Source organism: Elaeis guineensis, chromosome 6, assembly GCF_000442705.2.
Source record: "Elaeis guineensis isolate ETL-2024a chromosome 6, EG11, whole genome shotgun sequence".
In the NCBI taxonomy this organism is placed as follows: domain Eukaryota; kingdom Viridiplantae; phylum Streptophyta; class Magnoliopsida; order Arecales; family Arecaceae; genus Elaeis; species Elaeis guineensis.
In genome coordinates this window covers 90615416-90641151 of record NC_025998.2, presented here as the reverse complement: position 1 = coordinate 90641151, position 25736 = coordinate 90615416, and the positions used below count along the sequence as shown (strand labels likewise).

General features: G+C 35.8%; 1 protein-coding gene across 1 annotated transcript; it reads left to right on the top strand.

Annotated features, from left to right (window-relative positions):
- Positions 1-14672: 14672 nt before the first annotated feature.
- LOC140858577 (uncharacterized) lies at positions 14673-22877 on the top strand. Its single transcript, XM_073259573.1, has 7 exons — positions 14673-14974; positions 15115-15202; positions 16266-16365; positions 16468-16541; positions 16669-16740; positions 17951-18028; positions 22712-22877. Exons 1-7 carry the CDS (start codon positions 14895-14897, stop codon positions 22814-22816), a joined length of 597 nt encoding a protein of 198 aa, XP_073115674.1. The 5' UTR covers positions 14673-14894; the 3' UTR covers positions 22817-22877.
- Positions 22878-25736: the final 2859 nt, after the last annotated feature.

Below are 25736 nucleotides of genomic sequence, written 5' to 3'. Positions count from 1 at the left end.
TATGGTACTCTAAGGACTCATTAATTGACTTAATAGGATATTGTTGCCCAGCTATGCAACCCAAGAGGGGGGGTGAATTGGGTTTCTAAAAATTTTAAGCTTAACTAATGACTTATAAGAAATGTTTGACAAGACTAAATAGATAGAGTGATTAGAATTAATTCAAGACTAAAAGCAAGAGCAAGAATGCAAGAAAATAATGAAAAGATAAAGAAGAGCAATTAGACACACACCAAACACAAGTATTTATAGTGGTTCGGTGCCAACCTTGCACCTACATCCACTTTCCAAGCTCCTACTTGGGAATTTCAATCCACTAATCTTGTATTCAATCCGAATACAAACGTCGGAAACTCCGACTCTAGCTATCCCAAGCTAGACCACTTGTTTCCCGAGTACAAGCCGACCCAATACACTCTGATTCTAGGTTCGGATCAACCTTTTCTTATTTTGGAACCCCTCCAAAATAAAACCAATCACTCAAACTGAGTATAACAATTTATAGTACAATTAAGCACAAAGAAAGCTCCTTCAATGAGCGAATATAACTTTAAATACACTTTACTTAAGAGAAGAAGACCCTTTTTGGATTTCCTCAAGGTGGATGGAGACTTGATTGTGCACTTGAGGAGTTGGTGAGCTTGGATTGAAGGCTTCTTGAAAGCTTTGAATGAGCTCTTGCTTAGGGCTGAAAAGTTGGCTTGAAATTCCTTTTTCAAAATCTCTCTTCTTGGATGCTCTACTTGATTCCCACCTTTTTGTTTCTTTTATAGCTTTAAGAGATAGAGGAAATCATTCTAGACTGGAAAAAGAGCCGTTAGACTGCATTAAATGAGCATTAAAAGTATTTAAAATGGGTAAAAAACTAGCCGTTGCGAAAAAATCCCATCACAGGGGTCGACTCATGAGTCAACTCATGCCTGGGGGTCGACTCATGGGTCGACCTCTGTGGAAAATCATCACAGAAGTGAACGGGATCCATGGTTCTATAAAACTGGCAAAAAGACCCGCAGAGGTCGACTCATGAGTCGACTCATGCCTTGGGGGTCGACTCATGGGTCGACTCACAGGTTTTATCAAGTCTGTGCCGGCCAGGAAAATCAGCGTGCCAGTCATCTCATGTGCCATGAGTCGACTCATGGGTCGACTCATGATTTTCAATCATGCAAATCTTTCAAAATACAAATCCAAAATCAATAAAATTTTCACCATTGGATCACAAATCTTTTGTTCTATCATTTGATACTATCAAATCAGAATTTTGATAAAATTATAATTTTTTCCCTGAAGAGCAATAAGACTTTTTCAAGTGAGAAACATTGGTACCCCTTCAACTGCTTTGTAATCATCAAAATCAATCTAAGGAGCAACAATCTCTCCCTTTTTGATGATGACAAAACATTTGAACAAAAGCATTTATATGAATCAATGATCATGAATTTCAAAGGAATGAAATGCATTATAGGTGGTTTTGAAGATAAATAGGAAATTTACTATCAACTTATAAGTGCATTTGCTTGAAAAGAAGATTGATTCTTTTGGCATGTGATACATGTGCCCATTTGCATAAATAATTTGCCCATTGCTTAATGATTTGAAAATTTGCTCATTTGATTATGTGATTTTGGTATCAGAGTAGAAAATTTATTTTTGTTATCAGGGCAAAGCAGAATTTACCTTATGATTTGAAAAATGCATGTTTGAAAATAGCTCATTTGCTCATTTGCTTGTTTTTCAAATTTCTTAGCATCTTGAAAATTTGCTCATTCTCATTTGATTATTTAATTTTAGTATCAGAGCAAGTTGTATCTTGAACATTTGCTCATTCTAATTTGATTATTTAGTTTTAGTATCAGAGCAAGTTTAACAATTAAGTGTATCAATGCATGTCTAAGAATTAATTGTAAAGTATATCAGAGTATGTCAAATTTTAAGATGTATCAGAGCATGTCTAATTTTAAGATGTATCAGAGCATGTCTAATTTTAAAGCATATCAGAGCATGTCTAAGAAGTAATTTTAAAGGATGCTCATTTGCTTTGCTTAGCAATTGGTATCAGAGTAGTTCATTCATTTTGTTAGCAATCTTGTTAATTTCTCCCAATTCATTCATTTTATTATTAAGTTTTGTATTTATCTCTCTTTTGATACTTTTGCTTAGCACTTCACTCATTGTATTTTTAAGTCATTTAATAATCTTGCTTTTGATATTTTTCATTAATTTCTCTCCTTTTTGACATCATCAAACATTGTTAACTCCCCTCTTTTTTTTTTAATACATTTTCTCTTTAGTGTTTCTTCAAACTTCTTGTGCTTATCATTAATGTTTGCTCCCCCTGAATACAGCAATCATAAAACAAAATATGCCATTGAGTACCATAGATATGAATTAGCAACAAAGAGAAGATATAATCAAAACATGATTGATACCAATACAAAGAGTAGATATAGAATTAAAAGATGATTAAAACCATAGTTGTTTCAATACATATTTCATAATATAAAAGTCAACTAGTTAACATCATTACATGGCCCAAAATACAGATCCTAGAAAGAACAACAGACATGACTAACAATAAGGATCTAGTAGAACACATGACTCTATGGATCAGAATCAGATGTATCAGAGATGGGGTGGAGAGATGATGGATCACGACCAAGAGCTCGTCCTCTACCCCGTCTGCCTCTGCACGAGTGGAGGTGCTGGCACGAGTAGGTGGGCGAGATGATCCTGAAGGCTGAGAACGTTCAGAGGTCAAAGACTGGACTGCAAGAGAGAGCCTGATGGAATCAAGAACGTTTAGAGCTCTCGAAACAGACTGAAGAAGTGCAGTGAATTGTGTAGAAGCATGCTCACTAGAGCCTCTGATTTCTCTCCTCAAGAACTCATAACCACCCTCCAATGCACCTCTGAGTCTGCCAGCCTCCGCAGTAAGGTCTGTGACCTCAATAGTGGACTCCTGTGGCTGAGGATGGGCCAAAGCTAAGACTTGCCCCTGCAAGTCAAGTACTCTCCCAGTCAGTCTCAAAATGCAATCCTCGAGCTGCTGAATCCGAACTGACTGATCTGTGATCATCTGAAATACAGTGGAGATATGGGGGATCAAGGTCTGATCAGATGTATCCAATGATGTGGATCCCGGTGCAAATGTAGAAGTGCTCCACTGACGAGAAAGCAAGGAAGCCACACGCTGAGAAATCTGCTCAATCTGATCATCAGCCAATCTGTACTCTGAGGAAGGTGCTCTGCTGTCTGCTGCTGAACTGGTGTGTGCCTCCTGGTGAACTCTGAAGGGCCAGCCTCTGGGTCTGAAACAAACTGGATATCTGGAGATGCTGCCCTGAAGTCATGGAGAGGAGATGAGGGACCTTCTTCCTCAGCTCTGTCCTCAACTCTATCCTAGCCCTCTCCTCAGCTCTTTCTTCTGTACCCTTGATCCAACCACCATCAATCCTAGTGAATCCCATGCGGTGCAGAGTGTGTTGGTTGATGGTGTCTGCGTGAGAAAGCTTAGCAGATGCCTCCCCCTCAAAACTGACTCCAAACCTCCTGAAAACCAGTGTGAGGGCCATACCAAAAGGCAGATGTGCCTTGGATCTATTCAGTGTTTCTCTCATGGCCTCAATCATTAAAGCAGGAAGGTTTAAGGGGGTTTGAGTGATCACATGAAACATTATACAAATGTCTCGGCCAGAAAGGAGGTCATGCCTACCACTCCTCGGAAAGAAAAGCTTTGTCACTAATTGATGTAGAATTCTCATTTCAATTGACAAGATTTTGGCTTCTAATTTATTTAGACTTCCCGAGTAGGTTCCTCCTAAAATTACATTGATCCCCTCTTCCTTCACTGGGAGTTCATGTATGAATATCCCTCACAGGGCAAATGTAGAATCTCTCCCAAAATAATAGGATCTAGCAGATATCAATTCCCTTAACAGTAGAAGTTACTGTTCCATTGCCATAGTGCAGATTTAGATAAAACTCTCTAACCAAGTCTACATATGTAACTTCCTTGAGAGAACAGTAAAATCCCAACCTTGGTTTTTGATCTTTGTCCCAAAGGAGAAACCTTCTTTTTCAAAGAATCTAAAATCCACATTCTTGCCGGTTTCTACCTTTCTGTCAGAGAGAGGGATTTTGCTAGGGCTAAGGGGAGACTGAGAGGACCTGGTGCAGACGCTGAAGCCGGAATGGGAGCAGAGGAGGTCTGAGAAGCTTGCCTTTTTCTGCGGACGCCTTCTTCCAGGCACGGACTGATTTCCTTCTTTGAGGGAGTTTCATCTTTGGGGCCATTCTCACCACAAGAGCAGGCAGGGAGACTCGGAAGATCAAATGGGTGAGGAGAAGGAAGGTTACTAGAGGATGGAAAGAGATTTTGGCGGAGAGAAATGACGATTTTGAGAAGAACGGTGGAAGCTAGGGCACGCTCCAACCGCTTTAATCAAGGGAGAAAGATGCGAGAAGCTCCTTTCCCAAGGGGGATTTGAGGTGGAGATGTGAAGGGAGAATGATCTTTGGGCTAAATCCTTGGTTTTGGAGAGAACGAAGATGAGGACGAAGAGTCTTAGGAGGGAGGAAGACGAAGAAGAAGAATGAGTCGGCTCATGAACGGGCTTTAAGTTAAAAAGAAAAGAACCCGTGGGAAGTTGGCAAAGAATTTCAAGTATGCCATTGGGTCGACCCTAGGGGGTCGACTCATGAATCACAAAAATTCAGAAAAAATATGAATAAATTTGAAAAAATTTAAAATTTTGGGAGAAGAAATTTTGCTCAATGACAAGTTGTGAGAATGATAATCTTGAGCTTTTAGGTCCAAGAGAGATGATGAAAATTGAGCTCAAAGAAATTTTGACATCGATTTCTTGAAATTGGAGAAATATTTAGGCAAAAGGATCAAGAATTCCTAGATTTCTCCTAATTTCACAGAATCTATCCTCACTAAGGGCCTTTGTAAAGATATCAGCTAATTGATTTTCAGTGCAAACATATTCAAGAATTATATTTTTGTTTTGAACATGTTCTCTTATAAAATGATGTCTTATTTCAATATGTTTAGACCTTGAATGTTGAATTGGATTTTTAGTTAGATTTATGGACTAGTGTTGTCACATCTTATGGGTGTTTCATTAAGTTTGATACCAAAGTCTTCGAGTTGTTGCTTAATCCACAAGATTTGAGCACAACAACTTCCGGCTGCAATGTATTCGGCCTCAGCCGTAGACAGTGCTACCGAATTTTGTTTCTTGCTAAACCAGGAGATTAGGTTAACTCCAAAAAATTGGCAAGTTCCACTAGTGCTCTTTCTATCTAATCTACATCCAGCAAAATCAGCATCTGAATATCCTAATAAATCAATTAGTGAGTCCTTAGAGTACCATAATCCTAGAGTTTGAGTACCATTTAAATATCTAAGGATTCTTTTAACAGCATTCAAGTGAGACTCTTTAGGATTAGATTGAAATCTAGCACACAAACAAACACTAAACATGATATCAGGCCTACTTGCAGTTAAATATAATAGAGAGCCAATCATACCTCTATAATATTTTAAGTCTACACATTTACCTTCTCATCCTTGTCAAGCTTACATGAGGGGCTCATGGGTGTGCCAATTGGTTTGGAGTTCTCCATTCCAAATCTTTTGAGTAATTCCTTGGTGTACTTGCTTTGGGTGATGGAGATTCTTCTTTTGTTTATTTGATTTGGAGTCCGAGGAAGAAAGTAAGTTCTCCTATCATGCTCATCTCGAACTCCCCTGCATGAGCTTAGCAAAGTCTTGACAAAGAGATTCATTAGTAGACCCAAAAATTATATCATCAACATAAATTTGATAACTAACATATCATTTTGATTTCTTTTAATAAAGAGGGTTGTGTCTACATTACTCTTGAAAAATCATTATTTAGTAAGAATTTGCTTAGCCTATCATACCAAGCCCTAGGTGCTTGTTTTAATCCATATAGAGCTTTATTTAATTTAAAAACATGATTAGGAAAAGCATGATTTTCAAATCCTGGAGGTTGTTCTACATAGACTTCTTCACAATATATCCATTCAAAAATCACTTTTGACATCCATTTGAAATAATTTAATTTCATAAAGCAAGCATATGCAAGTAGAAGTCTAATGGCCTCTAATCTAGCAACAGGTGCAAAGGTCTCATCAAAATCAATTCCTTCTTCTTGATTATAACCTTTAGCAACCAATCTTGCTTTATTTCTTATTACATTTCCATGTTCATCTAATTTGTTCCTAAAGACCCATTTTGTGCCAATTATTGAATAATTTTTAGGTCTTGATACTAAAGTCCATACATTATTTCTTTCAAATTGATTAAGTTCCTCTTGCATTGCATTAATCCAATTATGATCATTTTCAGCTTCTTCAATAGTTTTTGGTTCAAGATGAGATACAAAAGCACAATGATTAAATACATCTCTAAGTGAAGAACGAGTTTTTACCCCATGCATAGGATCACCAATAATTAGCTCCTTGGGTGATTGTGAACATACCTCCATTCTTTGGGTAGGTCATTTGTACCTTGAGGTTGTTCTTGATGATCTTCACATCCCTCATCCTGTTTGTCTTCATGTTCTTATCCTCTTGAATTGTTGAATCTTTCAGAGTGATCTCCTTCATTCCTTCTATAAGAGGATCTGCATCATCAACACCTTCATTCTTCCTTGAAGGAAGATCGTTAGATTCATCAAAGACAACATGTATGGACTCCTCTACTACTAAAGTTTTTTGTTAAAAACTCTAAAAGCTTTACTAGTGGAGGAGTAACCAAGAAAGATTGCTTCATCCGATTTTGCATCAAATTTTTCAAGTTTTCTTTACCATTATTTAACACAAAACATCGGCAACCAAAAACATGAAAATAAGCAATATTAGATTTTCTTTCTTTCTAAAGCTCATAGGGGGTTTTCTTTAAAATTTGTCTAATCAAAGCACGATTTAAAATGTAACATGCTGTGTTGATTGCTTCCGCCCAAAAATATCTTGGAAGGTTGCTTTCACAAAGCATGGTACGGGCCATTTCTTCTAAGGTTCTGTTTTTCCTTTCTACTACCCCATTTTGTTGGGGTGTCCTAGGAGCAGAGAAGTTATGGCCAATTCCCTTTTCATCACAAAAGTTTTCAAAGTCTTGATTTTAAATTTAGTTCCATGATCGCTTCGAATATTTTGAATTGAAAATCCTTTCTCATTAGTGACTTTTCGATAAAATTTAGTGAAAATATGAAAAGTTTCATCTTTGTGTGCTAAAATAAAAATCCAAGTAAAACGAGAGTAATCATCTATAATTATAAAACCATATCGTTTTCCTCCTAGACTAGTGGTTCTAGTAGGTCCAAATAAGTCCATATGCAAAAGCTCCAAAGGTCTAGAGGTTGAAATAATATTTTTGGATTTAAATAAATTCTTGTTTGTTTACCCAGTTGGCATGCATCACAAATTCTATCCTTTTCAAAATTTAGTTTTGGCAAACCAAGAACTAATTCTTTTTTAATTAATTTTGAAAGAGAATGCATGCTAATGTGTGCAAGTCTGCGATGCCAAAGCCAACTAGTCTCATTAACTTTAGCATTCAAAGATACTAGGCATTGCATGTTTATTTTGGCTAAATCATTTAAATCTACCATATAAACATTACCATGTCTATGTCCAATAAATTTAATGCCATCATTAATAGGACTTGTTACAATGCAAACAGACGATTCAAAAATAACTTTATATCCTTTATCACAAAATTGACTAATGCTTAGTAAATTATGCTTTAAACCATCAACTAACAAAATATTTTCAATGTATTTGGAGGGAGTGATACCAATGTTACCTATACCGATGATCTTTTCTTTGCCATTATCTCCAAAGGTGACCATCCCTCCATCCTTAGCATCAAGAGTGATGAATTGAGATTCATCACCAGTCATGTGTCTCGAGCATCCACTGTCAAGATACCATTTTCTGTTTCGTCCTTGGGATGCTAGATACACCTGCAAGCAAAAGTCAAGTTTTTGTTTTAGGTACCCAAGCTTTCTTGGGTCCTTTTTGGTTAGTCATAATGGTTCCTTTTGGAACCCATATTTTCTTTATAGTTGAGTTTGCAGACTTGTTAGAGAAGCAAGTGTATGACTTATGTCCTACTCTACCACATTTGAAGCAAGAAATATTGGAAGACTTGTTACTTAAAGAGTTTACATAAATATTTTTCAGATATTTTTGTTTCTTCAAGGGGTTATAGCCAAGTCTAGCCTTATCATACACGGCTTTTTGATTATCAAGAATCATATTGAGTTTATTTGAACTCAAGGTGAACTTTTCTACTATTGGTTTTAGCTTGGCAATTTCATTCTTTAAGCTTTGATTTTCTTGAAGCAGGGTGGATTTCTCAATTGAAATATTTTCAGTTTGTTTCAATAAAGATTAATTTTTCAATTTTAGCTCTTTGTTCTTCATTCCTAGTTTCTTTAATTCATCAACTAAATCATAGAAAGTTTCATGTAATTCTTCAAATGTAAAGTCACTAGGAGTTTCAGAAATTATCTTATTTTCGTGTGCCATAAGGCACAGGTTGGCTTGTTCGGTTGAGTTTTTCTCGTCGAAACTTGAGTCATCACTCGCACTCCAAGTGGCCATCATGGCCTTCTTCTTGTACTTCTTGGGACCTTTCTTCAGCTGAGGGCATTCGGATTTGAAGTGTCCCGGCTTCTTGCATTCGTAGCAGATAAGGGGTTGGTCTTTCTCTTTTTCTTTGCTCTGTTCTCCTTTTGTGAATGGCCTCTTCCTCATCCCCTATTTTTTTTTTCTCAAAAATTTCTTGAATCTTCGGGTAATGAGTGCCATCTCTTCATCTTGTTCTTCATCTTCAGTGTCATCAGTTTCTTCATCTGGTGGAGCGTGGATTTGAGGGCAATGATTCTTTTCTTTTTGACTTCTTCCTCTTGATGTTGCTTCATGCTCAGCTCATGAGTCATCAATGATCCTAGAAGCTCTTCCAAGGGTAGAATGTTCAAGTCCTTAGCTTCTTGAATGGCAGTCACTTTGGCTTCTCAAGTTCTTGGTAAGGACCTGAGAATCTTTCTTACAAGCTCACTGTTAGTATAGGACTTGCCAAGACTCTTTAAACCATTAATAATATCAGTAAAGTGAATAAACATTCCAGTTATGGACTCATCATGCTCCATTTTAAACAATTCATATTTATGCACAAGCATGTTGATTTTAGACTCCTTTACTTGATTGGTTCCCTCATGGGTTACTTCTAACCTATCTCATATTTCTTTAGCAAATGAGCAAGTAGAAATGCGATTAAATTCGTTAGCATCAAGAGCACAATAAAGAACATTCATTGCTTTAGCATTTAATTGGGCCATCTTCTTATCAACCTCATCTCATTCTTTCTCGGATTTGGTTGATTCCTCACCATCTATAATTTTAGTGGATGTGTGAGGACCGTTCACTATGATACTCCACATATCATAGTCGAGTGCTTGAATGAATATTTTCATCCGAGCTTTTCAATAGGTGTAATTAGACCCATTGAAAAGTGGAGGTCGGTTGGTGGATTGCCCCTCGGCTAGAGAAGTGCCGACATGGGTTGCCATAGATCTTTGGCTCTTTGATTGTTTAGATCAAAGAAGGGCTAGAGCACCGGGCTCTGATACCACTTGTTGCCCAGCTATGCAACCCAAGAGGGGGGGGTGAATTGGGTTTCTAAAAATTTTAAGCTGAACTTATGACTTATAAGAAATATTTGACAAAGCTAAATAGATAGAGTGAGTAGAATTAATTCAAGGCTAATAGCAAGAACAAGAATGCAAGAAAATAATGAAGAGATAAAGAAGAGCAATTAGACACACACCAAACACAAGGATTTATAGTGGTTCGGTGCCAACCTTGCACCTACATCCACTCTCCAAGCTCCTACTTGGAAATTTCAATCCACTAATCTTGTATTCAACCCGAATACAAACGTCGGAAACTCCGACTCTAGCTATCCCAAGCTAGACCACTTATTTTTCGGGTACAAGCCAACCCAATACACTCCGATTCTAGGTTCGAATCAACCTTTCCTTGTTTTGGAACCCCTCCAAAACAAAACCAATCACTCAAACTGAGTATAACAATTTACAGCACAATTAAGCACACAGAAAGCTCCTTCAATGAGCGAATATAACTTTAAATACACTTTACTTAAGAGAAGAAGACCCTTTTTGGATTTTCTCAAGGTGGATGGAGACTTGAATGTGCACTTGAGGAGTTGGTGAGCTTGGATTAAAGGCTTCTTGAAAGCTTTGAATGAGCTCTTGCTTAGGGCTGAAAAGTTGGCTTGAAATCCCTTTTTCAAAATCTCTCTACTTGGATGCTCATCTTGATTCCCACCTTTTTGATCCTTTTATAGCTTTAAGAGATAGAGAAAATCATTCTAGACTGAAAAAAGAGCCGTTAGACTGCATTAAATGAGCATTAAAAATATTTAAAATGGGTAAAAAACTAGTCGTTGCGAAAAAATCCCGTCACAGGGGTCGACTCATAGGTCGACCTCTGTGGAAAACCGTCACAGAAGTGAACGGGATCCATGGTTCTGTAAAACTGGCAAAAAGACCCGCAGAGGTCGACTCATGAGTCGACTCATGGGTCGACTCACAGGTTTTACCAAGTCTGTGCCGGTCAGAAAAATCAGCGTGCCAATCATCTCATGTGCTATAAGTCGACTCATGAGTCGACTCATGATTTTCAATCATGCATATCTTTCAAAATACAAGTCCAAAATCAATAAAATTTTCACCATTGGATCACAAATCTTTTGTTCTATCATTTGATACTATCAAATCAGGATTTTGATAAAATTACAATTTTGCCCCTGAAGAGCAATAAGTCTTTTTCAAGTGAAAATCATTGGTACCCCTTCAACTGCTTTGTAATCATCAAAATCAATCTAAAGAGTAACAGAGTAGCCTACAAAAATAGTATCAACAATTTTTTTAGATCCTATCTTAATTCTCTTTGGTTCAAAAATTCCAACTTTAGTCAAGCACATCCAAACTCGGAAGTAACTAAGCTTAGGAGGTTGTCATTTCTAAAGTTCAAAGGATGTCTTTTCTCTATCATTAAGAGAAACTCTATTTAGGATATAGTTGGCTGATAGAAGAGCCTCTCCTTATAAGTTCTGAGGTACATCAGAACTTATAATCATGACATTGATCATGTCAAGTAGGGTTCTATTTTTTCGCTCAGTCACACCATTCGATTAAGGAGAATAAGGAGCAGTGACTTCATGAATTATCTCATTTTCTTCAAAAAATAAGATCAATTCATTTGAAGTACATTCACCTCCTCGATCAGACCTTAAGATTTTAATTCTTTTTTAAAGTTGGTTTTCAGCTTCTGCTTTAGAAATCTTAAACTTGTTTAATACTTCATCCTTGATTTTTAAAAGATATGTGTAGCAATACTTAGAGAAGTTATTAATAAAAATTATAAAATAATGACTATCTCTACAAGTTGGATCTCTATTAGAATCACAGACATCATTATGAATAAGTTTGAAAATTTGAATATCTCTAAAAGCTACAGGTTTGAATGATTTTCTAGGTTGTTTGGTCTGAACACAAACTTCACATTTTGAATTTTGATCAATATTGAGTTTTAGAATCAGATTAAGAGAAAACATTCTATTGATTGATCTAAGATTGACATAACCTAATCTTCCATGTCATGTTACACAAGATTCAGAATTTAACACAAGAGATGAAGATGAACTAACTGAACTTTCATTAAGAAGAAGAAAGTATATTTAACTTGAATAATACTTCGGATACAAAGTCTTTTCCAATATATATATCTTCCTTAGAAATTACAATTTTATTGGACTCCAAAACAATCTTAAAATCTAATTGAATAAGTAGAGAACCACTTAAAAAAAAAATTCTTATGACGGGTACATGCTGCATATTTCGAAGAGTTAAAATTTTTTTCTGAAGTAGACTTCAGATTAACAGTTCTACTCTCAAAAACTTTGACAGCTGTCTCGTCACCCAGAATTACACTTTCTTCACTTGATCCTTGATATGATGAAAAACAAAATCTATCAGAACATACATGGATGTTGGCTTTGATATCTAACCACCACTCTGAATATAAGTAGGTTAAATTGACAGATGGAGTAAAAGAGACTGACCTAAAGAAAGATGGTTCTCTTTCTATCATATTGACCTGAGGTTTAGGTTGATTTTGATTTTTTATATTCTTTTTTTTTATAGAAAATCTTCTCTTTTTTTCGATAGAAATATTTGAATGGAAGTAGTTGTTTCGACCACATACAAAGTAGAACCTTTCATTACCTTGTTCCTTAGGTTTTTGGGATTGATTGTTAGACTCAGACTTTTGATTTTGAAACCTAACATTATCCTTTCCTTTAAACTTCTTTCTTTTGGCTTAGAAATTTGGATTTTGACCTCTATAAGTTTGAGCTATAGGACCTGGATTTGGATTTTGAGATTCAATTAGATTAACCTTAGTTTGAGGTTGATTTTTTTGATTTTTCTGAATCTCTCTAATTCTAAATTGATCTGCTACCCTAATAGATTGAAGAACAGTCCTAAGGTTAAGGGAAGATTGTGATCTTCTAAGGTCACAGACAAATTGAGACTAAGAGAGTGGAAGCTTATCTATCAAACATGATACCTGATAGTTTTTATCCAGAGTAGATCCCCTTCTATGAATCTCTTAAACTAGGTTTTGAAATTGATAAATTTGATTATTGATGGGTATATTGTCTACCATTTTAAAACTATGAAAGTAAAAAATGGTAAACCTTATAGCCCTCTCATTATCTCGGATGTAGACTTCTTTTAAAGCTTGCTAAAGATCTTTAGAGGTCTTATATTTTCTATAAATTTCATATAGTTCATCAAATAGGCAACTTAAATTTCTAAACCTACAGTAATAATCTATCTCTTCAAAGGTTTTAGAATCTTTGCTAAAAGAAGATGATTCAAATGGTAGTGATTTTCCGAGAGCAAATAGCAAACCTAATATCAATCAGACTTCTAATTATTCTTACTATCTAAGAAAATCTTTTCCATTGAATCTATCAGGTTTGAGATTAGATGAATCTTCAGAACCCATTGGAGTAAATCTAAGGAGCAAGGCTATAAGAGAAAAAAGCTGCAAAAATATATATCTAAATATTTTAGTGATTCTATATCACTGTTTTATCTGTAAATTTTTTATTTTTTTTTGACAATAAGAAATAAATTTTAAAGAAGAACAGAATAGGTAAAAAAAATTAAATAAATATTAATGTAGAACAGAACTGCTAAATAGAATTATTAATGTAGAATAAAATTGATAAATGAAAATAAATATTTTAATTTATTATTCTTTTTTTACAAAGAAAAATATAAATTTTCAATAAGCTATTAATAGAAAAATAAACACTAGTTATTTAAGATGAAATAAATACCACACTATTATTAATAGAACTGATCACATGCTATTGACAAAAATGTAAGCACTAATTATAGAAATAACTGATTATTCAAGATCAATTTTTTTTTTAATACCAAGATATTTGTTAGTAATTAAACTATAATTGGAATGGGTCTATCACCTTAGAATGTTGGAAATCTAGATTCTCACGAGAGCCGATCGTACTCTAATTAAACTAATAAATAGATGTAAATATAAAATTAATATTAAATTAATCTAATGCAAATCTAAATCAATCTAGAGCTTACAGACCGGAGGTGTACAGTATACTGTCCTAAGATGATTCTCGACTCTGGTATGGGATTAGACTCAAAAACTCCGTTGCAAGATACAATTGGAGATCCCTCTTGTGAGCACGATTGTGGGAGGATCACATAGCTTCAACCTAATAACAGATGAATGATAAAAGAAAGAAAGAAAAAAACTTAAACGAAAGAAATTATGGAGATTAGATCGAAAGAGAAGGGAGGAGTGCGTATTTTTCAGCGTACTCGGCTCCTCTACCACACGTCCATTTTATAGGCGGCTTGTCCAATGTGACAAAACGTTAATTATATAACTAATCATGCTACATGGGTGGAAATAAATTAGCCAATCTCGGTTAGATGAAATAGACGGAAACAAAATAACAAGTTTCGATCGAATGAAATAGACGAAAATAAATCTCGATTTAATAAATCTCGTACTTATCGATTGAGAATAAAATAACTAATATCAACGTGCAAAACATAATATTTAGCTATGATGCGGGCGCGACACGATTGCGTGCGTGTGAGTCGCACTGGATCGAACCTCGCATACGTATTTACAAACCCAAGAAAAGAGATTTTAAAATAATTTTTTTTTATTTTTTTTTTCAATATAGAACTAAACATCGTGAATACCAGCGATTTGATTGAAAAATAGATTAAAAAAAATTTTAAATTTCCTCCAAAATTAATAAAAAAATAAATAAAAAATCTGTCCATCTTTCTTCCATCCATCGTTCCCTCTTCGTCCATAGTTTCCAGCAAACGAAGGTCCGTGCTTTTTCAAGTCCCGGGCCTTCTCTCTCCCTCTCAACGGCACCGTGGCACGTGTGATTCGTACGTCCCCATTCATTTCCCTCGCACGTGCACCTCACGTGCATGCGCAACGCCAGCCCTCCAACTTCCGAGCGAGAATCCGAAGTCGTCAGAATCTCTCCTTTCTTCTCTCTTTCTACGGACGCCCCCCCTCCCCCTTTCTCTCCTCCGATATCCCTGCCATTCCCTCCCTGATTCGAAACCCTAACCCTAGCTTTCGAACGATCGAGGCGATAAAGGCCCGCCTCCGTTTCTCCTTCGTCTGCGACTCCCTATTCTTGATCCCAAGCCTGAGGAGTAGAAGAGAAGCGAAGCCAAGCGGCGAAGTCGGCCATGGCGAGGAAGTCCAGCAACTGTGCCATCTGCGAGAATTCCAACCTCGCCTCCATCTGTGCTGCCTGCGTCAATTACGGGTAACCCGATTCCTCGATCGTTTGGTTTTGACCGGATTATATAGGAAGCAATCGCCGATTCTTTTTCCATATTTAATCTAAATTGGGTCTTTAGATCAAGAGAGCTCAATAATTGATTCCCCCCTTCTCCATATATGAAGGTTAGGTGATTACTACAACTCGTTGAAATCGTTGAGGAGCACCAGGGATTCTCTTTATTTGAGATTGAATGAAAAGCTGGTGGAAAAGGTTAGTTTGCATGCCTACCCGGCTTGCAGTTATCATCATGTGTTCTACCTGGCTTGCAGTTAAATCTAATTTCATCGTATTAGGTGCTGTCCAACTAGTTGCCATAGAATAAGATATCTTCTGGTTTGCATTGAACATTGTAATGTTCATGGTTGATTAACTATCTAATTTTCTGTAGATTAGCGTTTTTGATTTATAATGGCATTCAATTAAGTGAAAGAAGATGAACAAGAAACCAGCTATCTAGACAAGTTACACGAGCTTGATTTGAGATGGAGAATTCCGAGAAAGCCACTGGCACAAGGTACTAGTTAGAAAGTGACCTTTTAGTGAGCCCCATAAGTTACGAGCGATTCTGGTGCTTCCCACTTGATCACCATGCAACCATAGCCACAAGTAACAAGCATCTATGAACTATTTGGAGTTGGTTTTGCATGAGTCATTTATCTACTTTCATCTTGCTGCATTTGTCCAGACTTGTCATGAAGGACTCATAATCTTACTTTAGTTTGTCAAACTTAATGATATCATATTGAGCAAAACATAGTCCTTGATATTAATTACCTATGAGTTTTATCTGTTGTCTTCTACATTGTTTCATAGACAATTTTATATTGTTTCTGCATTACCTAGAATGTTAAATTTTAAATATATCACTCATTTATGCCTTATAGTTCTGTATTCACTTGGACATGTCTTTCATGTAAATGCCATTTTTACATTTCTTCTTTTATGCTTAACATGCATCTGTTTTTGCTGTGTAAAACTTTTAAATTTGCCAGCAGATCAATTGTAGATTGCTTAAATTCACCATTGGTTGTTGGCGACACATGATAATATGTGTTACACATTTTGAACAAGATGGTAGTATATCAAGCAAGAGGATGAAATTTTAAACTGCAGGATTGGCTACGAAGCATTTAAGTGGTATTAGCAAATTCGTGTGGAGACAGATGTGGACCTTTGGCTTTTCTTTCATGAAAAATTCTGGAATACTTTTTGATATTGTTTTTCTGTTTTCTTTTTCTTCATTAGTTTCATTGTTGATTTTTATTGTGGCCAGAGGAAAGCAGATGATCAATTTAATTGGAGATTAAGCCAAAATGAGAAACTCGAGAAGTTGAGGGAACGACTAAATCACTTGAAGAAACAACTCTCACAAGGTTGGTCCCTTCATATGTAATGCAAGTGCAATATCAGGCATCTCATATAGCATGACATCATCATTTTCCAAATTTATGTTGACAATTCTTGTTGTTTTTCAGATAAGGCTAAGGTTGAGGAAGAATCAAATGATCTAAACTTAAAATATGAGTTGTTAGATTCAGCTTTTGCAACGGTAGTACAATTTCTCATTTGCAATGGCTTGTATCATAGTTTAATTTTGCCATTGCGAATATACTGTATTTTGCACATGCATGCCAATCTCTTGTTAACTATTGATTTTTTTTTTTTCATACTCTCAGTTACAAAAGAACCGTGTGGAGTTGTTGGAGAAGTTCTACACCAATCTCATCTACACTCAGAATTTGGGCCATGTAAGTTTTCTTTTTCAACAATAATTTTTATAAATCTAGTATAATTCTTAGTAATCTAGGTGCATGTTTCAATTATATATTTTGAGTTTTGTCACGTTTTTTAAATTATTCTTTTTTGTTTAAGTTATTCAGTTAATTGATATTGAGGCTTATTTTGTTTTCATGATGTTATGATATTTTGAGCTTAATTGGGTTATACAGGCCTTTGTTATGTAACTTAATAATCTGTTTTGGAACCATAACTAAGCAAAAAATCATATTGCACTTGGCTTCTCTCTAGGAGCATTATGGTCTTTGGGCACTTTCAAGAGGACAACCTAGTCTTATTTAACAATGGCTTTTGTCAGTCTTTGGATCTGTTCCTCTTCCTCTTCTTATTGTTTATCTAATCTTATACAAAACTACTTAGATAACACATAGAAGATGGAAAGTATGCTGAAAGAATGCATTGAAGTTTATTAATGTTTTAACATTGGTTTTGGAGGCTAAAAGCTGAATGGTTGGATTATTCCATCTGGTTATTCAGATGTCTCCTACAGTTTAAAGGATCTGACGTGTATGATTGGTCAAGGAGCCGGATGTGTCCATTCAGCTTGTTCCTTGGGAAGTTCTAGGAGTTTCTAGAACATTGCAACTCTATGCAGTATGCACTAATGTAATGTCTCTAGGAAGCAACTATTTTACCGTCATCTGAACAAAATCATGACTAACCAGTTCAGAATTTCTTAGTAGCTCTCACCATCCTATATAACCAAAAAAGAATCAACCACAAATATGATTGTGTCAATGCCCGGAAGAATGATTGGATGTTCTTCAGCTAGATAAGATATGTTGTTGTTCAGAAATCATAATAATGTATGAGCTGGTAGGATTAAGGAAAATTAGCAATGTCAACTTGTAGATGACAAATCAATAGCAGACGACCTAATTGAAGGTATATACAATAAGCTAGATGTTCCATTCAGCTTGGCTATGAGAAGTGGGCAGAGTGGTTAATTTATTAGCTGAACTGTCATCATGCTGGCCATAGAATTGGGATGCTTTCCCTTCATGCCAGAGAAGAAATGGATCTTCTTCTTTTTGTGATTCTTTTTTCATTTTTTGTCTTAGTCTGCCTGGTTTCTTTTTTCTCTATTGTTTTTCTTCTTAAAATATTTTGACCTTCGCTCTCTTTTATTTAGTGATTGACATGCTATTGTGTTTATTGCAGATGGCTATCACCTCCGAACGTCTTCACAAACAGTCAATAGTTATAAAACAGATCTGCAAACTGTTCCCAGTGCGTCGAGTAAGTGCCATCTGTATCTTTGATGCAATTTCTTGGCTTTGCACATACCATGTATGTGGGGTTTGTTAGCTAATCCAATTAGGAATCATTGTGAAAAGAGATCCACAAAGCTAGTCTAACTAGTTGTGCAAGATCTGCTGGTCATGCATATGGTTGTTGTAGCATGATGTTTTAAATTACAGAATTAATACTTTTTTATATCCAAAGAATAGATGGCAGTAGTAGTCCTTGCTAGTTTTGTCATATTGCATAATGCTATCTTTTTCTGAGGCAAGTTATGTATCGCATACGAACTTTGATGTTCATAGATGAAGCAAAAGGTCACATGGTATCAGGTATAAACAACCTAAAGAAGTGCAAATTAAGATCAGCAGCATTAGCCTGCAAAAAGATCGGAAGAATGCATCTATTTTCACCAGGACACAACTCCCGATTACATCTTTTGGACAAACATAAGCTTCCAAAGTTATTTTTTAGGTGCTGAAAAACTACCCTAACAGTCCTAGTCAAGTGCAATCAGACTAAAGCATATTGTGTGTCACATGGATGCCGATATAGATGATGCTTAAACCTTTTGCAAATAAATCTTTGCAGAAGATGATTTCCAGCCTTTGCTGCATGTGTTAGTTTAACTGCTGCATCATGCTCTTGATGGGTAAGTCCAGCAGGAAACTTCATTCTATCCCATTAACCAAATACAAGAATGGGGCATAATGAGTTTCTTAGTGAAAGAATTTCTATCTCACTGTCATTCCCATTTCTATTCACCGTTCTGAACAATGTCTGATATTAATAAAGGCATAATGAGGCAAAAATACCCGGGTAGGAGCTTGCTGTTTCTGTTAATAATTCTTCTAATGTCACATTCTGGAAAAAAAGAAAAATAAAGACAAAATAGCTTGCTTACTAGTTTTCATCTTCCCTTTTATGTTATAAACCTATAATTATCCATAATCATAGGGTTTATTGGCCTTTTGCTCTGTTATTTATTTCTTGTCGAACCACTTTTTTCAAGCAAAATCTTTGCATTGTTAATTTCAACTTTAATGAGTTTCTTAGTGATGTCCAGAAAAAATTTCGCCGGTTCTATTTTCTCTGCACTCAAAATGGTTCTCTATGTAGCCCAAGAGCTAACAAATACCATAATGCCTTTCTGACACAGCCAAACCAGTACCTTCAGAAAAAATGTCATTAGAGTTGATTTTCCTGTGTATGGGTACCAAATAATTGGCACCAGATTGGATGGCTATGTCTATGAGTAGTGACACCTTATGTGGAAATGAATATACACTATATATGTAGGCTTAGAGTTATAAATAATGCCAATCATAATCATCTTACCATAAATTCTTAACAGTTCTATTTGGTTGATTGTATTCACAAATTCTTATATTTCTGTCAAGGGCTAAATAATCTTGAAACATGGTTCGCAGAACCTATGTTGTTTCTAACAGGAACTATGGTGTTCATAATGTGTTTGGTTTGAATCAAAGAAACTTGTATGGAATATTGGAATGACAAACAAATGGAACCAGAACCTCCTAGTAATCATATGATTGGTGAGATGGAAAATAGACCTTTTATTAGTGTGATGGGCTGATATAATAGCTGTGGCAGGAACTACCATAAATAATCAGCTGTCTTGTTTTCTGGGATTTTACTTCTGTGAGAATGAGATGCAGCCAAGACATTAAGCATAAAATTAATAATACTATTTTAAGTTTTTTTCTACCCGTTTGCTGGGGCATTGCTATTTGCTACAATATTTATTATGCCAAATATTAGCTAAAAGTTACACAATCAACAGCATCTATACATAGCGATTTGTGCCATGACACATTTGAAATGTTGGTTTTGAATTTTGAATGGTATTTAACAATGGAAGATGGTGGTGGCTGGGGTCTGCACATGCAAACATTGCATTAATTGGCACACTGAGCCTCAACGTGTATGATGGTCTGATAGTTTATTGATAACATTTAATATATCATCATGTTTAAAAAAATTGCAACTATGCAGTTGACTTGGTATGTGATTTAGGAGAAGGCATCTTGTCCTTGTTGCTTTTGTTACCGGCATTGAGATAGCAGTACATATTGGAGAAGCTAACTGCCTAATTTTCATCTTTTTTTGGCAAATTCGAGTCTTCTGTGTTTAATTGGAACAATTTATGGACCATTCGCTGCACTGTAATATGCATTACCCAATCTAAACAGTATAGGTAGTTGTGAGTTTCTGAGAGTAATAAACTCAGACATATGATCATAACCTTGTATTTTTGTATTAAAACATAACCTTGCAAATCCTGGTATTCATCTGTCCTTCCTAGGACCATATCCTCCATTGCAATCTTAGCTTCCTCTTTCACAAGACTTGTCTTCTTGGATCCTACCCTTCTTACTACAACATTCAATGCAAATCCATACTTTTGTTGTATGATCCATGCCCAAACCATTGTTCCAAATGAGCAATGACTCAATTAGTTATATATTATGACCTTTATGGAGAAGATCAATGTAAAACAGTTTGGTTTAAGATGTTGGCATTAGGTCAAAAAGTGGTCAAAAAAAAAAAATTCTCACTTCAACAGATGTTAGCTTGATCCATGGAGCCAAAACTCATATGGATAGGAATATAGATCAACTTTTTTCTTGGTTAAGGTAAAGTAAGAAAATAGATTGCATAGCAACTTTTTAACTCTATCCAAATTTTCAATGAGCTTGTAGAACCAATAATCTACTGTTGATTTATTATATCTATTAAATAAAAAAATTGTTATCATGAATGTGGTTCTGTATTTCACTCATTTCTTAATATATGTGATCTGAGATTTTCTGATACCTTTCTATACATTATAAATATGGCTCATATGTTTTACGAGTTAGTAGAAGGTTCTTGGGCTCTTAACTTATCAAAGACGTGGGGGAGGTGGTGTAGGACATACCTATAGGTTCTTGGGCTCTTAACTTATCAAAGACGTGAGGGAGGTGGTGTAGGACATACCTATAGGGAAGACTTATATGGTGATGCGAATGCAAAATGCAAAACTATTTAGGTTGAAAATCTGAAAACAAGATGAGCTGATGCAGATTGATATGGGAAGGAAGTAAAGCTAAACTAATGCAGAAACAAGTAGCTAACCAGAAATAATGCATCTAAAATTATTTGGCCTATAGTAATGCAATGCGTGTTACCAACTGAGATCAGATTTTAATTATTCTTGCAATCAAAATACTAGTCCACTAACAAATTCCAGCAAGAGAACTGGAATCGAGGTAAAGTTCAATTGTTTAGTTATTTGTTCAACCTCAGATCACTCCTTGTATGAAGTGGCATGAGGTCTCTGGAGTGAATTTGGGAGGCAACCTATCTTCTCTACCCTCTGTTTCCTCTTTCCTTCCCTTGATAGCTTTTTTCCTTACCTTTTTGATGTCATTTATCCTTCCTGATTCTCCTAGCTAATCCAAAACCCTGACCCTGGTGTTATCGTCTACTTTTGTTGCAACTAGCTGATAGCTGCAGTGTTAACAGCACAGGCCATCAAGGCTGTAGAGCTGCTTGCAGACCTGAAATTAGGCCTGATCTGTTCAACAGCAGCACAAAACTTGCAGAACTTTCAGATCTAGTCTTTCATCCCTGCTTAGCCCTCTTCAATCCCCACATTGTCCCCATATTTCTTGCAAATCTGAAACCCTATACAGGCTGACAGCCGCCAAACTGCTTTCATTCAAACCTGAGATATACTACTGTTTTTATCCATCTAACCAAAAAGCTGTCCTCGTGGTCTATTTCTGCTTGGTGTTTGCTGAATTCCATGCTTAAGTGCCAGGCACAAGCTTGTGAGGATTTTCTATTCATCCAAAGGAGTGATCTGAGGTTGGATAATAATTGGAACATTGAAATTGGATTTTTGTTTTCTTACCAAAAATTGTTAGAGGGCTAGTGTTGGCTACTGTTTTGATCGTGAGAATAATTAAAATATGATCTCAGCTGGTATCACACATTGTATTCTTATAGGCCAAATAGCATTAGATGCCTTAATTCTAGGTAACTACTTGTTTATGCATTAGTTTAACTTTATTTCCATACTATATCAGTCTGCATCAACTTATCTTGTTATCAGATTTAGATATGAACTATCTTATAACCCGTATCATGCGTGGGATATGGCTTTTTTTCTCCTTTTTCTAACTGGTTTTATAGCATATAATACACTTGATGTAAGATATGCTTGCACTTAGTATGTTTAGTTAAAGCATGCAAGAATGGAATTGTTTTAGATGCACCTTACATGTTTTCAAAGAAAAAATTGGTCAGATTAATTCCCATAAAATTGTCAAGTAATTGTTAAATGGATTAAATTAAACACATTATGCTGTAATATATTTTGAAATATCCCTTGTAATGTAGAAGTACATAATGTTAGGAATTTAACTAAAGTATGCCTGAAAATGAAATGCTTTAGATACAATTTACATGGACTGAGACTTACATTATTATCAGCTTACCTGGAATTTGAGATTCATGAGTAGAAACTATTGTGTGAGGCCATGCATGTGCTCACTTCCTACAGATTTGAGAGCCTTATCTTTATTTACTCCAAATATTCCCTCCAAACTCTAGAAATTCCACTCTTGGAAGTGTTAACCATGACAAAAAATGACTGTGTTCTTTTTTTAAAAGGCGTTCAATGTTTGCTTCTTGTCATTAATGATCTTTGATGACGACAATGTGGAATGCAAGGAGAATTTGAATCCTTGGAATGGGAGATATGCTTCTGGACATTAATGATGTGCTTGGAATGCGAGAACATGGTGTTAACTATTTTTGAGAAATGGTGAGAAAGATATGCTTCTTGCCATTAATGATTTGTTTTGAATGAGAGCATGTAGTGTCAATCAATTATCACATTATGAAGTGGAATTGTAAGCTGTGTATTCCTTGGACTAAATTTTATTTATGTGGAATTAAATTTCATTTGTCCACAATATGGCGAATTGAGAGCCCTGTGTAAGCAGGGCTTCCATTTTAGTATATATATTAGATAGCTGGCATTTTGTGTTTGCTTCATCATAGGGCATATAAGTCTTCCCTGTAGGCCCATTCTGCATCATTTTCGTATCAAAGCCTAGGTTAACCCCTCATCAAAGGCAGTCCTGGTAAGTGGTATCATAGTGATATAGGTCTTTTAACACTAGGACGAGGTGATGAATTATTGATCAAAATGCACAATAAACTGCAAGCAATGTTGAATTCTCTATGAGCCTTCAATTACCTGCCTTGTAGAAGTATTGTAAGCAGACTGAATCATAACAATTCCAAGTTAGGATAGTTGTATGTGTACAGCAAATGCAGTGTGTCACGGCACCGGCTGCCTAGGATACATAAAATAAAGTGTCACATCATTGACAACCCGAGGACTTGGCCAAGTGCACAAAAAAGACATAACAGAAGACTGCATCAATTCAGGATCCAATAAATTTTCTGTCTGAATGATTGATGACAACAACAAGATCATTATAACATGAGGGGAAACAAGGGTCCAAGTGAGTGATTCTACCATCAGATGAAATTCGTAATGAATCTACAATCAAGACAGTTAATGAATTTCAGGCTTCCATGGATGGCACGTCACCAGATCCATTATGGCTTGAGCAAGTTGTCATTCAAGAAGAGTTCTATGATAATTATGAGGATAATCAAGTTTCTAATGTTGCTTCTAAAGAATTGTTTGCAGGTATAGTTTTCAAGGAGGTTGTTGAAGTTTCTTTTGATGGGAAATCTTCCAACACACAATTGTCTTCAATTGATTTGACATGCCTAATTTGTTCCAGCAGCGAGTCAAGAAGATTGCCAGTCATGCTGTTCAAACCTAGAAGAGGGTTTTAGAAATACTATGGGGTATCCATCACCAGTTAACAATCAATCAGAGGATTAATCAGTGTAGTTACATCTTTGTTGTAATATAACTGGAGATGAGTTCTTCCTTGGTAGACGTGAATGAGATCCCAAATCATGTCATGACAAAGGGTAGAAAGACATAATTCCTTAAGACTTAATTTTAGTAGTCAATTTTCTGTAGTTTTTGTTTTTTTTTAGTTATTTGTGGGCTATTCTGAAGCAAGGGATAAGTTATGTTAGGTATTGTTTAACATCATCATAGCTCTAATTTTTGGTCATGGCACTATTCCTGCAGTATTGTTCATGCTATAGTAACTATAATAGTAAGTTAGTAATCACAACTTATGGGGATATTTTAGCATAGGGGTACAACTTGGGTTGAGTTCAACCCAAATCCACTTTCCCAACCTGTTCATTGGGTGGTATTAGGTTGAGGTTTTATAAAATTGTGTTGTGCTTGGGCACAAATATCCCAACCCGACCTTATGTAGGGTGGTGTTAGGGTTGACCTTCAACCCAATTTGAACCTGACCCGGCCAACCCAAGCTGACCTCATGTAGGGTGGTGTCAGGGTTGACCTTCAACCCAACTTGAAGCTGACCCAGCAAACCCATGGTAACCCAACCCAATATATATATAAATAGAAAATCCATATTTTTGTTTCATATAGTTTATTTGTATATTTTTATTATCATAACTTTGATCTTGTTAAATTATGTAAATGTACCAATAAAATTGATGAATGGTTGGGGCCTCGATTCAATGAATATTGATCTAACAATACCATCCCAAACTTTTATCTTAGAATTCCTATTCAGTCAGATCTAACCTAATTAACATGGCACAACTCAGCTTGACCTGATTAGCCTGACCCAACATGAATTTAAAGCTAAATGGGGTTGGTTGGATTGGCTTAGAGAAATTCAAATCCGAGCCTAGGTTGGGCTGGGTTAGGGTTGGAGGATATGGAGGTGGTGTTGGTTTACAGTTGGCAGTTGCCCTTAATCTGACCCAAGACGCCTAAGTTGCAGCCTTATTTTAGGGAATCAAAAGATCCTATTAGAGTTTTTTTTGGTGTAAATAGGGATCTTCATGTTTTATATAACAGTTGAGGATGATGGATTAATGAAGAAAGGGATGAATCCTTTGGTTTTTTTCTCATGGTGTGATTCCGCAAGAGAGGTGCAAAACAACAAACCCCAGGTGTGATTCCTACGTCCTTGAGTGAGTCCGGTGTTACCCTTTGTCCTTTTAGTTTTTTTTTCCTTCTCTTCTTTTGATTTTTTTTCTACTCATTGTCCACCCTTTTTCAAAAAGGTAAATTTTATTTCCCATAGATGTTTCATATCACATGCATCTCAGATTTTTTTTTTTCCAGGAAATTTGAGCAAGCATTTGATTTCAATTGTTCAAGTGCATAAACCCTTAAAATCCAATTTAAATACTAGAATCCTAAACTAGTAAACTGTAGCTTAGATTGTACTCATGCACTGTCTGTTTTCTTCAAGAACATTACTCTTTCCGCTTAGTTTATTGAAAACTCAGGTCGTTACCTGAAATTCCAGCAACAAATGTATCCCTGTCCTCAACCTTAACAAGGTCTCTTCTCTTGGTTGTCCTACATCAGGAGATGCATGTAAACTTTGATGAGCCTTGTCATTTTCTGTCTAACTTCTTTAGTAAAAGTTTGTTTGATCCATTAAGATTTTATTAACTAATTTGGATGATGTTTTTGGACAGCTTCAGATAATGCTTTTATTGTTGATATCCCAGGTTAATCTAGAATGGTTGAAAGAAAGGATGGGTC